We start from the raw sequence: 14,205 nt of genomic DNA on the forward strand, positions 1-14,205 counted from the left end.
GATTGCAAGAATTTTTTTAATTTAAAAATGTTTTTTTTAAAATATTTGAAATCTAGATTTTGTAATTTTAATGTACAATTAATTTTAAGAGATTTAGATATGTAATTAGTATACAATTAATGTAATATTAATGATATAATTTTTTGTATTTTAATAACTTTTTGTTTATGTATAACAAAGATAAGAATAAATGGAGTATAAATTTGAAAATAATTTTAAAAAATAAAAAATGAAAATATTTTGTGATGTCAAGCATCGACGTATAACTCGTGCGAAATGATGACGTGACACAGGTGGAGTATGACTGTATGAGAGAATTATGAGTTGCGGATGATTTTTATCTCCTTGGCTGACAATAGGAATCTCTTTTTGTAATTTCGGTCCGGTCCGTCAAGAAATAAGTACTACGTAATACTCTCTACGTCCGCGAATAGGAGTCCCGGTTCGTAATTACCATAAATGGTAAAGAGGTCATATATTCCACTAACTCATTCCACTCAGATATCTTTTAAAACCAATATATATAAGTGAAACTCATATTCCACTAACTTTTTTCCACTAACTTTTCTTAACATTTCTTAAACCCGTACCGGAAGGAAATGAGGCTCCTATTAACGAACGAAGGGAGTATATTTTATTTCACTTACTATAATGGTAATTAAGCTTCACACCCTGTTAACTCACTAGACTCAGGTTTCATTGTAACACTAATATAAAATTGAGGCCCGCAGGGGCGTAGCGCAGTTGGCAACGGAGAGGCAGATCTTGCTGCAATGAGCATGGGTTTGAATCTCACTTCTGTCGTGTAGTTGCTTCCATCTCTCAGGCACAAGTGTGAGGCATTGGGAGATGGGCTTCTGACAGCCAGTGGGTCAAGGCCTCCCCCGTAACGGGCTACTGCGTACCCTGATTGAACCCCTCACATGATGTCGGGCCGGAGTGTGGGGGCCGCCAAGGCGACGGAATCGCCCTTTTTGCTGCAACTAATATAAAATTGAGTATTTATTTTCCCCTAATTTTTTAACTCATACTCATTTCTCAAAACATATGTCAAAAAGTACAACTTATGTGTGGACGGATTGTACAAAATATTGCATGGTGGTCTTCCCTTTTTCTAGTTGGTAAATCAGTAAAAATATAGTATCATTTTTATATGTATCACTAACATAGTATTTTCAATTTTACAGTGTGTAGTACTCCGTAATTAAAATGGATTGGTATTCCTGTGTGAAGTCCCTTTTCTTGTACGCGAGATCTATTTTCTTCTTTGATTATGAACGGGTGAACATAAGTTCAGTCAAAGAACAAAAGTCTAATCATACATGATTGATTGTTGAAAAAGTTCACTATCATCATCGATCACCCAAAATTTAATTTTGTCATTACTCATACATATGTCTGTTTCTCTAACTATTCTATTGAATAAAATTTTTCTTGTTTTAGGCATTACCATTCACCATAAAACTGAAATCTCATTTTAGATCTCCAATACAATACGCATTTACCCAACACTGCTTATACAATAGTATTAATAATCGAGAATTTGGAGAGATTTTGTTGGTAATTAATTTCACATAAAATAATTTCGTAATCTTACATTCTTCCCCCCTAAAAAATCGAGAAAATACACTTGGACCCCCGAAATAAACAAATGGTCAAAACCCAATCGCTCTGTCACCGTCACCGTCTCCGGCCATCGGCGTACAGAGAGAGCGGCACCACCTCCTGCAGCGGAGTGGAGAGCGGCGTTGGCAGCGGCGAATTCCGGCAGACAGGGCACGACGCGTTGAGCTTGAGCCATGCGTCGACGCACATAACGTGGAAGCAGTGCTTGCAATCAGGCAGCATCCTCATCATCTCCCCCTCCCTATACTCACATAGGCAGATCGCGCAAATGGCGTCGTTCTCCCAATTTCCGCTCCGCTTGGTGAACACCAGCTTCGGATACGAGTTGATTACCGCCTGCTCCAGCCCTACCACCGCGTTCTGCTCCCCGCCGTCGTCGTCCTCGGCGACGAAGATGATGCGCGGCAGATAGATGCTGTTCTCGGCCGAATTCTGAGGGTTAGGGTTTCCGAATTGGCGTCGGCGTCGGCGGCGGGAGAGGGATCGGTAGCAGATGTAGGAGGCGAGGAGCACGGTGGAGAAGAAGACGAGGAAGCCGAGGGCGATGGAGATGGCGTAGCCGAGGCCGATCGAGGTGAGATTTTTGGAGACGGAGGGAGGGGAGGCGGTTAGCGGCGGCGGAGGAGGTGGTGGCGAGGCGGACATTGGGAGAGAAAGGGGGTGGAAAATGCCATCTGAATGAGGGGGTGGGTTGGGGTTGGGGTTGGTTTGTTGGGCGTTGATGCAGCATTTAATATTTCAGTGTGGAAATAGAGGAACTCATTTAATGGGTCAACTACATGGCCTCATTTTATTTAATGTTTTTTACTATTATAAATATACATATTTAAAATATTGGACTTTGGATTTTGGGAAATTGTGATTTTTCGATTTGGACTTTGGAATTTCGATTTTGTAGTTTTTACTTGGCTCAATGACTCAAACTATATGATCCTTTGTAGGTATATGTATTTGAACATTCGAATCATATTATATTAGTTTCATTTGTTCTACTAAGATTTGGCGTTTTAAAAATTTATACACAAATCAAGGAGTAGAGTATAATTTTTTTTAAGAGGGAACATCTTTTTGAGTATAACAATTATCTCAAATGAGCAAATTTGGTCCGTAACATTTCATAATATCTTTTGAAGGTCCATTAACTATATGTTAATATCAATTCAACTTTTTTTTACTATTTCTAATATTTTCATGACCAAAGTACCCTGAAGGCCATGAAGGACAATTCAATCTATTTATTCATTCACTTTTTACTTTCTTCTAATTTATTTGGGATTAAGTTTAATAGATAATTATACTATTATTACTAATATATACCATACATTAATTGAATATTATGATATTATTTTCTAGTGCTAGTTAATACTTTTATATGGTTACATTCTCAATTATTTAGATAACACTAAGATAAATATTTTATTTTAATGAATCTCGTAATTTTATTAAACTGAAAATTTAAGTTAATCATAATATATAATATATACTACATTGAAATATAAATTTAATAAAGTAGAAAAACTATGATTCACGAATAGTCAAGGGAATAGATATGAGAATTATGAACAGTTTCATAATGTTGTAAATGGTCTAATGATAATATTCAACTAAGAATGTCATTATCTTTTTTATTAAATTGATTATTGATAATTTCAACTATTTTTTAGACTACAATTACTACACAAGAGTAGATAAAATAAAACTTGGCTCTTTGAATTATTTAAGATTCTATGTATGTTAATAAATTTTATTTTATTTTTAATCATCAATTTTGTATTGTACTTAAAAATAACATATTCTATGTATAGCTTTAAGATTGAAAAATTAATATTCCATCTAATAAATTGAACTACTTTTATATAAAAATATTGTATACACATAATGTTTACATATATTATATCTAAGTTATTTCACTATTAATATGAAATATAGTACAATGATTTAAAATATTACAAATAAGTAAAACTAAACTTAAATAATTAATAGGAATAGAATATTAATATCATTAAGATATTTTTATATTGAAATTAAAATTAGAGGGAACATCTTTTTTGTTACATCAACTACCCCAAATTACATACTACTTTAATGAAAATGAGAGGATAAATAGACTGAATTGCCCTCATTGGCCTTAAGAGTACTTTGGTCATGAAAATATTGGAAATAGCCAAAAAGTAGTTGATGGCCAATTTTGGCCTTTACTCTTTATAGTATTTCAAGTTTGAATATTAAAAATAGAAACTTTCTATTTTAAGAAATTTCCATCTCTCTAATAGGACCTATTTTCCACTAACACTTTTATTTCTATATCTCTCACCTTATTAGAGAGAAATGACTTTTCCAAATTAGAAAGTGCATATTCTCGTGGGATGGACTAAAAAGGAAATAGTGCATATTCTTGAGGGACGGAGGGAGTATGAATTTTGTGAAATTAAAAATTTTAATAATATTTTTAATGTATTAGAATCAAACTAAATTATCCCACTACAACTAAGTTTGTCATATCAAGTTCACGCATGAAATTAACTCGACAATTTTTTAACCCGATACAATAATCTGATATGAACACGCATGAAATTAACTCGACATAAACGCGCAATTTTTGGGTTTAGGTCCTTATAAAGTTCACCCAATAAAATTATCCGTTAAGAAAATAAAATTATTATTTTAATAATTGAATTAGTTAAACAATATTAAAATTTAATTTAATTATTTAGATTTAAATTGTATTAAACTCTTAATCATGTTATAATGTGTTTTAACTGTCTAATATCAGGTTTGTTATGTTCTAATATTTATCATGTCATGCCATGTCAAGCTAAATTGTATAGTAACTTACTAGCTATCATTAATATTAAGGCCGACATTTTCTTGTATGACACATTAACCTGTACGAACACGCACAACGTTTTTGGGCTGTGACCAATAATTTAGGGTTGGATTAAGATTTGACCTTATTAGATTGGGTAAATATGGAGTTGACCCAATAACTACCAAATCCATACTATGTTCCAAATTCACCAACAATCAACATTGGACTACAAATAGAATTATAGAACTTCCATGATGGACATAAAAAAAAAATTATATTCAAATTCACATTAAACAATAGGTCAAGTAATAGGATCATCGTACTCACTCCCGAGTTGATTTTACAGATCATCGAGCTCGTACGTGCAATGCCTTGAGTTCACTTGGATGTTTATATCTATGAGACTATGGGACAAATCGCAACATTCCATACGCACGAATAAATACTGTAATCTTGTCTTGCAAAAAGAGAATGCAACAACTATTGCCTCGATTCATTTTAATCATTTGTATTGTTTAATAAAGCATACTATGTCATTTATTTTAATTTTAAAAATTTATAATAGCACTCTATAAATTTCATGCCACGCATCGCATGAGGTGGTGATAAACTAGTGTTTAAGGAACGATCAGGCAGCTAATTTTTATATTTGCACCTAGTTATTCTACCAGCTGAGAATACTTTTTAGAATTACACGTAGAATATATAATAGTGTTGATTGTTCATTTGAAGTTATAGTCAAAAGGAATTAATTTAGTGTGGACCTGTTAGGCCAATTTATTATTGTAGCCCAAATCGGTTTATTATCTAAAACTCGATACCCAAACCCGGTTGTCCTATCTGGTGCTCCAACCCATGAGAAATGAGGAGACCTTCTACACCCTTCTATTTGGTGTGAGAGTTCATTATAATTTTTTCATAAAATTGAATCTCACAGTTTAATCATAGATAGATAGTCTTATAATAATTAGTCATATGACGGGATCTAGGGGTGTCCGCACCCTTCGTTTGCCTCCGACGTCACCCTGAAGACCGAAAAAATAGTCATATCCGCTCCAAACCAAGCTAGTAATAATATATATTCCGCCCCTAGATCCGTTTCCGAATCATGGATCAACCACTGAGTTATAGTCGCTCTTTTCCAACTAAAATAATCTTACAACTTAACTAATCATATATGGATAATAATATAATAATGAGTCATGTCAACCAAACGACACCTTTATGCATTCTCTATCGCTCCAGTCTTCATGCTCTCTCTTTCTCTATGTGGGATCTTATGTGTTCTTTCTATCATGATCATTATGTGTATGGTGAGTTAGTCCTTCACAAAGACAACCTTATGCTATTTGACCTGCTTGTGAATCAGGCTTGGACTTATGTTAATAGCCGATCGAAGAGCTTCGAAGAACTTGATTTAAGGGTATCCACAGTGGTGATAGCCCAGCAATAGCCCAGCTATAGCCCAGCCACAAACTCCTCCTGCCACATCATCAATATTAAAAATCCTCCTGCCACATCAGAAATAGCCTAGCCATAGCCTAGCCATATCATAAATAGCCCAGCCACATCAATAGCCACATCACTAATAACACAATATACGGAATTTAATTTACGAGACATATACGGGAAACATTAATAATACTATTTTAATTTTAAAAAAAGTACAATAAATTAAAAAAGTACAATAAATTTAAAAAAGTACTAAAATTTTAAAAAAGTACATTAATAATAAAAATTACATTTAAAAAAAGTACATTTTACAAAATTACATAAATAAAAAAAACTAACTCCGAGCAGTCCTCCGCGCCCATAACTCTTCAATTAAATCCTTTTGGAGTCGAATATGAGCTTCCGTTTGGCGCATGTCGGCATGTGCTTGGAGGAGGCCGGCTTCATCGTGAGGTACCCCACTCCGTGCGTTGGGGACGGCCACGCCGTGGCTTGGACCGGCTTCATTATCGTCGTTGGCCCAATCCGTCAGTTGTACACCTTGATCTTCGACAATCATGTTGTGCATGATAATACAGGCGTACATTATATCAGCAATGCAGTCGACGTGCCACAAACGCGTTGGACCCCTAACCGCCGCCCATCGAGCCTGGAGCACACCAAATGCGCGCTCCACGTCCTTGCGCGCGGACTCCTGCCGTGCCGCAAAGTAGGCCTTCTTCTCATCTCCTGGGCATCGGATCGTCTTCACAAAGACGGGCAACCTAGGGTATATCCCATCCGCCAAGTAGTAGCCCATATCATGCCAGTTGCCGTTGGCGACAAAACTGATGGCCGGATCGACGCCCTGACACTGCTCGTTGAATAGGGGCGACGAGTTGAGGACGTTAAGGTCGTTGTTCGAACCGGCTATCCCAAAATACGCATGCCAAATCCACAGCCGGTAATCAGCTACGGCCTCGAGGATCATCGTGGGATTCTTTCCCTTGTAGCCGGTCGTGTAGAACCCCTTCCAGGCAGCGGGACAGTTCCTCCACTCCCAATGCATACAATCTATGCTGCCTAACATTCCCGGGAACCCATGCTGCTCCCCATGCATCCTCAGCAGGTCCCGGCAATCTTCGCGGGTAGGCTTTCGGAGATACTGATCACCGAATACTTCAATCACGGCTTGACAGAAATACTTCAAACATTCCAGGGAAGTCGTCTCACCGATGTAGAGGTACTCGTCCCACATGTCTGCCGCGCCTCCGTAAGCCAACTGCCGGATTGCCGCAGTGCACTTTTGAATTGGTGTGTGGCCGGGTTTGCCAGCAGCATCGTGCCTGAAGCGGAAATACAAATATCGCTGCTCCAAGGCGTTAACAATACGCATAAACATGGCTCTGCTCATCCTAAAACGTCGCCTGAAAATGTTGGCGTTGAACCGCGGCTCCTCTGCAAAGTAGTCTTCGTATAGGCGCTGATGTGCAGCTACGTGATCACGATTAATCGCTTGTCGGCGATGGACAACTGGCCGAGGTCGAGGTACCGCCGGCTGCAAGGCTCTTTGCATCCATTGGTCTATCCCGCGGTTGGTATATGCCTCAAACGCTTCGGCCATTCGACGTTCGTACTCCTCAGCCTCCCCCCACTACCTCCACTACCATCACCCGCGTTACTCATTTCTCGGTGTTGATCTTGTATAGAAATTAAGATAGAGAGAGTACTCGTTAATACAAGTGGTGCGAATGAAAATGAAGTGCAAATCGCGTATATATAGTGTCTCGAAAATTTTAAAAAAAAAACAAAAAAACCTCTGGGCGATGCGCTGGGCGATCCCGACGCTGCAATGGCGTGGAGCGGATCGCCCAGCACCCGTCGACCGCCTAGCGCTAGGCGATTTTTAATTCCGAAAAACCGCTCGACGGTTTTCGGAAGCTGCAATGGTTCGCCTAGCGCCGGCGCTCGGCTAGGCGGTGCGCTAGGCGCCATTGTGGATAGCCTTAGTGAGCTTGTTAATCGGTGTTGGCGAAGCTCTAGCTAGTTAGGGTATTGGGTTGGTTCTTGTAGAAAGGATTGTGTCTCTTCACGACTCCATTTTTTCTCTTTATTAGTACCACATTTTTGTCTTGGTTACCATATAATCTAACTATAGGGGCGTTTTTTTATAAACGGTGTCCAAATTTATGCTCGACTTTGCCTATACAAGGTATTGGTAATATGATTATACTGTGGGCGATTATATATAAATTTATGCTAACACAGGAAATCATATTAATAATAATAATTGCATTATTATTATAATTGAAAACAAATGAATTGATTAGTAATTTAATTAATTATCGAGTATTAGGAGTATAATTTATAGTAAAATTAATTTCTAAAATAAAAATGATGATAGAAAGAATAATGAAGTTTATAATTTCCGCATCGGTGTGCACAAAAGATATTAATGCAGTCCTTGCCGTTAATTAATTAAATAAAAACTCGGACTTAAAATACAGAAAATTAATTTCAAATAAAGAAAAGGTTTTGACGTTTGAGCCTAAAAAATTAATTTTGGTCAAATAATTTGTTGTTTGTTGGTAAGTAGTCGTTGGGTGTGACATATATATAGTGGAGTACTATATAATACACGAGTAATTGCTATGAAAACAAACCATCTTTTATTGTCAAAGATCAATTGGGATTTTTTTTCATTTTTCGTTGAGTTGGAAGTTCCTGAATTATTACGCCAACCAATCAATAAACCAGCCACAGGTCGAATGCTCAAAATGAAATGTCTCTATATTATTTTACTATTTCTATAATTTAACCATTTATTATCATTTTTTTAAAATGAGTGCTCAAAATGAAATGTCTTTATTACTGTGGGACAGAGGGAGTAGTATTTTTTTAAGGCCCATTCAAACTCTGCACCTTTCATTCGACTTATAAAAATTTGAATATAATAATTTTCAATTTTCATCAAGTTTCATAGTACTACGTCACAAGCATAAATATACTAGTAGAACCATCTTTCAACTGTTGAACATACAAATTTTCATAAAATTTCACACATTCCAAGCATAATATATACTACTAGAAATCGAACCTTCCTTCATACTTCAGAATTAAATATTTATGACTGATTTTCATAAAAAATTCACACATTCCAAGCATAGTATACTAGAAATCGAACCTTCCTTCATATACTTCAGAATTAAATATTACATTCTGTTGGAAAGATTTCAAGTCACAAGGAAACAAATCAAGACAAATCAAGGGAATATGAAATTGATACCATAATTGATTCTTATCGTGTAATAGGTGATTGAGGATTAGGGTAAATCTTTACCTTAATTGTGTATAGTCTATATCCTATATAAAGGAGTGTAAATCATAGAGATTAACAAGTTGAATGAAAATAAAAAAGCCTTTCAACATGACATCAGAGCAAAGGCTCAGAAATAAACTCATCATAGCCTAGATTTACCGTTTCTCGACCTAGGGCAGAAATTAAGCCATGGCCGACGACGAAGACAGAACCAAACCCAAACTCTCAGATGATAACAAACTGAGAGTTAGCAAGAATGTTACTGTTGCCGTAAAGCTCAATGGAACCAACTATTCGATATGGGCGCGGCTAATGAAAATCCAGATCAGGAGTAGAAGGGTACTCCGACACATCAATGGCAATCCGCCACCACCCGAACCAGGGGCGGCTGATTACACGGAGTGGGAGGAGATATACTTAATCGTCTTCTCGTGGATTCTAGACAACATTGAAACCGATATTGTCATTGATTTTGCCCATCATCAAACGGCAGAGGCTCTGTGGAAAAGCCTAGCCGTGACTTTCGAAAGCACATCCGATCCATTCTTGCTTTTCGATCTGGAAGAAAAGGCAGAAAATGTCAAGCAAGGAGAACAAAGCTTGGAGACATATTGGCGGCACTTACATGGGACGTGGATAGATGTGGATCGATGCCAAGAACAGCCAGTCACATGTTGTGACAAAGGGGTCAGCCAATTTCAGAAATACATCGAAACCCGACGGTTATTCAAGTTCCTAACCGGACTCAACCCGAGATACGACCAGATGAAGCGGGAAGTGCTCAAGGAACGACCATGGCCCTCAGCCGAGGTCGCATACGGCTGGATTAAGAGGGAGACCGCCCAGCTTAAAATCATGCCGGCAATCTCCACCGAATCGTCCAGCGCAACCAACGACGTCGCATCATCGGGTGGTATCGGACTTGGATTCGCGGCTCGGAGTCAGCAGCGGGGTGGACCACCACCGCATCGAACCGGTGCACCCAACCCCCAAAATCGCCGACCCTTCAGACCAGACAAATCGAAGCTATGGTGCTCGCACTGCGGGAAACACAAACACACCAAGGAGACGTGTTTCCTCCTTGTCGGCTTCCCGGAATGGTGGGACGAGAACCAGAAAGCCAAGGCGAAGCTGGCGACCGGAATATGCGAAAATGGGAGAGGGTTATTTCTGGCAACCGGAGCGGGCAACCAGGAGGCCGCCGACGCTCACGGTCGGCAGGAAAACAAGGGTGGTGCAGTCGGGGAAGCGGCGATCGCCGATTTCAGACGAGCCGAAGGGTCGTTTGGCAGCGGGTCTTGTGGAGGTAAAGGGTTAATGGTTAAAAACCTTAACCCTACTTTGTCAATTGCTATTAAGCCCCCCGAAATTGATAAATCATGTTTTTTACCCTCCAATTCTGGACAATTACATAAAACACCCCATGTTGAACCTAATGTGCAATTGAGTCTTCTTAGAGTTAAAAACACAAAAACTTACCCCCCAGCTTTAGAAAAATCGTTTGTTGACCCCAATTATTTTGCACCTCTTGAAAATACCCATATTGCATGCGTGGCAGAAAAATTACAGGGTAATACTGGGAGTGTGTGGATATTTGATTGTGGGGCTACAGATACTATGACCTATGATAAGAGTGACTTTACCACTTTTAACGATGCAACGAAAAGCCAAATTCAAACCGTTGATGGGGAATTGACTTCTGTGAATGGGAGTGGAACTATTGAAATATCCCCAAGTCTGAAACTTAAAAATTGCCTCTATGTGCCAAAACTGTCTCAAAAATTGATGTCTATTAGTCACGTGACGAAGGAACTAAACTGCACTTTATTGATGCATCCAAATTTCTGTGTTTTACAGGATATCAGGACGAGGAGGATAATTGTGCGTGACACTGAGCGTCAGGGACTCTATTATGTGGATGAGATAGCTAACCAAGGGGGCGCCGCAATGCTTGCTCACGGATCTGCTAATAGAGAAGCTTGGTTGTGGCACCGTCGAATGGGTCATCCTTCCGCGGGTTATTTCAAATTACTTTTTCCAAAGTTTTCCCATCTTAAAGACATTTCTTGTGAGTCGTGTGTTTTGGCTAAGAATCATAGACAATCTTTTAAATCCAGTAATATGCGTGTTAAAGATATTTTTTCCATTGTTCGTGTGGGGCCCTGCGCCTATTACTGGTGGTCATAGTTTTAAATACTTTCTTCTGTTTGTCGATGATTGCACTAGAATGATGTGGGTATATTTTTTGAGACATAAATCTGAATTTTTCGAAAAATTTACCACTTTTTTCAAAATGATTCAGACACAGTTTCACAAAACTATCTCAATTCTTAGGTCAGATAATGAGAGGGAATTTGTCAATCGAGATATGGAAGAATTTTTTAAGGAAAATGGGTTAATTCACCAAACCACTTGTTCGTATACACCAGAACAAAATGGGGTAGCAGAAAGAAAAAATAGAATTCTTCTTGAAATAACTCGAGCTTTGTTTTTTGATTCCAATGTTCCGAAATTTCTTTGGCCTGAAGCAGTAGCTACCTCTGTGTACTTGGTCAACCGTCTTCCTACAAAAATTCTTAGTATGAAAACACCTCTTCAAGTTCTCTCAAACTTAACAAAAGTCCCCGAACCATTTACTCTTCCACTAAAGATTTTTGGGTGCTCTGTCTATGTGCATGTACCAAAACATGAATGCACTAAGTTTTCTGCTTGCGCCGTGAAATGTGTCTTCTTGGGATATGGGATTAATCAAAAAGGGTATAGATGTTATGATCCGTCTTCTAGGAAAATAGTCACTACTATGAATTGTAACTTCCTTGAGTGTGAATACTTCTATCAAACCCAACTTAGCGGTCAGGGGGAGAGTAGTAGGGATATAAGTGGACCCCTAAGTTGGTTGGTGCCTCAATCAAGCAACTCTGAAGTGGAACCAACAGAACAAGCTAGCGCCACCGCCGAGCAGGTCACCTCCACTGTGGACCCCCCTCAGCAAGCCACGCCTCAGACCAATCCTCTTCCAGTGATATCCGAGGTAAACTCTGAACCCATTCCTGAGAGTACAGTTATTACTCCTAACCTTCTTGAGATAGATGAGGTCACGGCTATTGATGGGGACACTGGCCGTTACATTCTCCTCCCACGAAGCACTCGAGGGGTCCCACCTAAAAGATACAGTCCAGAAAGGATCGGAAGTAAAAGTAGATACTCGATGGCAAATCTCGCTAAAGCCAACCTCACAGAAATGGCTAGAGCTTTCACAACAGCCTTGTATGAAGAAGAAGAGATCCCTCAAACCGCTGAGGAGGCAATGCAAACACCTCATTGGAGAAAGGCGATGATGGTAGAAATGAAAGCACTGACGAAGAGCAAAACATGGGAAGTGTGTGCCAGACCAGACGGCGTGCGAGCTGTGGGGTGCAGGTGGGTCTTCACCATCAAAAGGAGACCAGATGGATCGATTGAGCGATATAAGGCCAGGTTGGTTGCAAAAGGGTACACTCAAACTTATGGAGTCGATTATGCCGAAACTTTTTCTCCAGTTGCCAAGATGAACACGATCAGAGTCCTTTTTTCCATAGCAGCAAACAAGAATTGGCCTTTACACCAGTTCGATGTCACTAATGCCTTCCTGCATGGTGAACTCTCTAAACCAATCTATATGGAGGCCCCACCAGGTTTCTCTGCGGAGTTTGAAGGCGGTAGGATATGCAAGCTTAAGAAAACGTTGTATGGATTGAAAGAACCGCCTCGTGCCTGGTTTGGGAGATTCACCGAGGTAATGAAGAAGTACGGATATAAACAAAGTAACTCCGATCACACTCTGTTTCTGAAAAAGAGGGAAGGAAAGATTACATGTCTTATTATCTATGTGGATGATATGATCCTCACTGGTGATGATGAAGAGGAAATTAAACGATCGAGACAGAATCTTTTCTCGGAGTTTGAGATGAAGGACCTTGGTCTGCTAAAGTATTTTCTAGGGATAGAAGTACTAAGGTCTCGACAGGGAATCTTCATAAATCAGAGAAAGTATGTCCTTGACTTGTTGGCAGAAACTGGAATGTTGGACTACAAGCCAGCAGACACCTCTATGGTCCAAAATCATGGTTTGCAGATAGTTGAAGGAGCTGAATCCACTCACCGTACAAGATACCAACGCTTAGTTGGAAAGCTGATCTACCTGTCCCACACTAGACCCGACATAGCATATGCAGTCGTAGTAGTGAGTCAGTTTATGCATAAGCCTCAGACAACTCATTGGGAAGCAGCAATGCGAATCGTCCGGTACTTGAAGGGAACACCAGGACATGGAGTAATGTTTAAGAAGCACGGACACATGGACATATGTGGGTACACAGATGCAGATTGGGCAGGAAACCCGAATGATCGAAAATCAACTGCAGAATACTTTACATTTGTTGGAGGCAACCTGGTTACTTGGCGAAGCAAGAAACAAAAGGTAGTAGCCTTGTCAAGCGCAGAGGCGGAATTTCGAGGGATCCAAAGCGGACTGACAGAGATCCTGTGGCTAAAGCGGTTAATGACCGAGTTGGAGTTACTTCCCTTAGGACCCTGCAAACTGTTCTGCGATAATAAGGCAGCCATCAGTATATCCGAGAACCCAGTGCAGCATGATCGAACAAAACACGTTGAAGTAGATCGACACTTTATCAAAGACAACATAGAGGAAAAGATCATAGAGCTGCCGTTTGTTAGATCCGAAGATCAGCTATTCTGACAAAGGCTGTGGACTCAAGAAGTTTTCATGAAGTGTTGGGCAAGTTAAGTATGGAAGATCCCCTCACTTAACTTGAGGGGGAGTGTTGGAAAGATTTCAAGTCACAAGGAAACAAATCAAGGCAAATCAAGGGAATATGAAATTGATACCGTAATTGATTCTTACCATGTAATAGGTGATTGAGGACTAGGGTAAATCTTTACCTTAATTGTGTATAGTCTATATCCTATATAAAGGAATGTAAATCATAGAGATTAACAAGTTGAATGAAAATAAAAAAGC

The 14,205-nt window shown here is 39.2% G+C and overlaps 1 protein-coding gene across 1 annotated transcript; it reads right to left on the minus strand.

The window, feature by feature from the left end:
- Nucleotides 1–1,552: 1,552 nt before the first annotated feature.
- LOC121792524 (RING-H2 finger protein ATL68-like) lies at nt 1,553–2,327 on the minus strand. The gene has a single exon (XM_042190505.1). The coding sequence runs from the start codon at nt 2,269–2,271 to the stop codon at nt 1,681–1,683; it is 591 nt and encodes a 196-aa protein (XP_042046439.1). The 5' UTR covers nt 2,272–2,327; the 3' UTR covers nt 1,553–1,680.
- Nucleotides 2,328–14,205: the final 11,878 nt, after the last annotated feature.

Source organism: Salvia splendens, chromosome 2, assembly GCF_004379255.2.
Source record: "Salvia splendens isolate huo1 chromosome 2, SspV2, whole genome shotgun sequence".
Taxonomy (NCBI): Eukaryota; Viridiplantae; Streptophyta; class Magnoliopsida; order Lamiales; family Lamiaceae; genus Salvia; species Salvia splendens.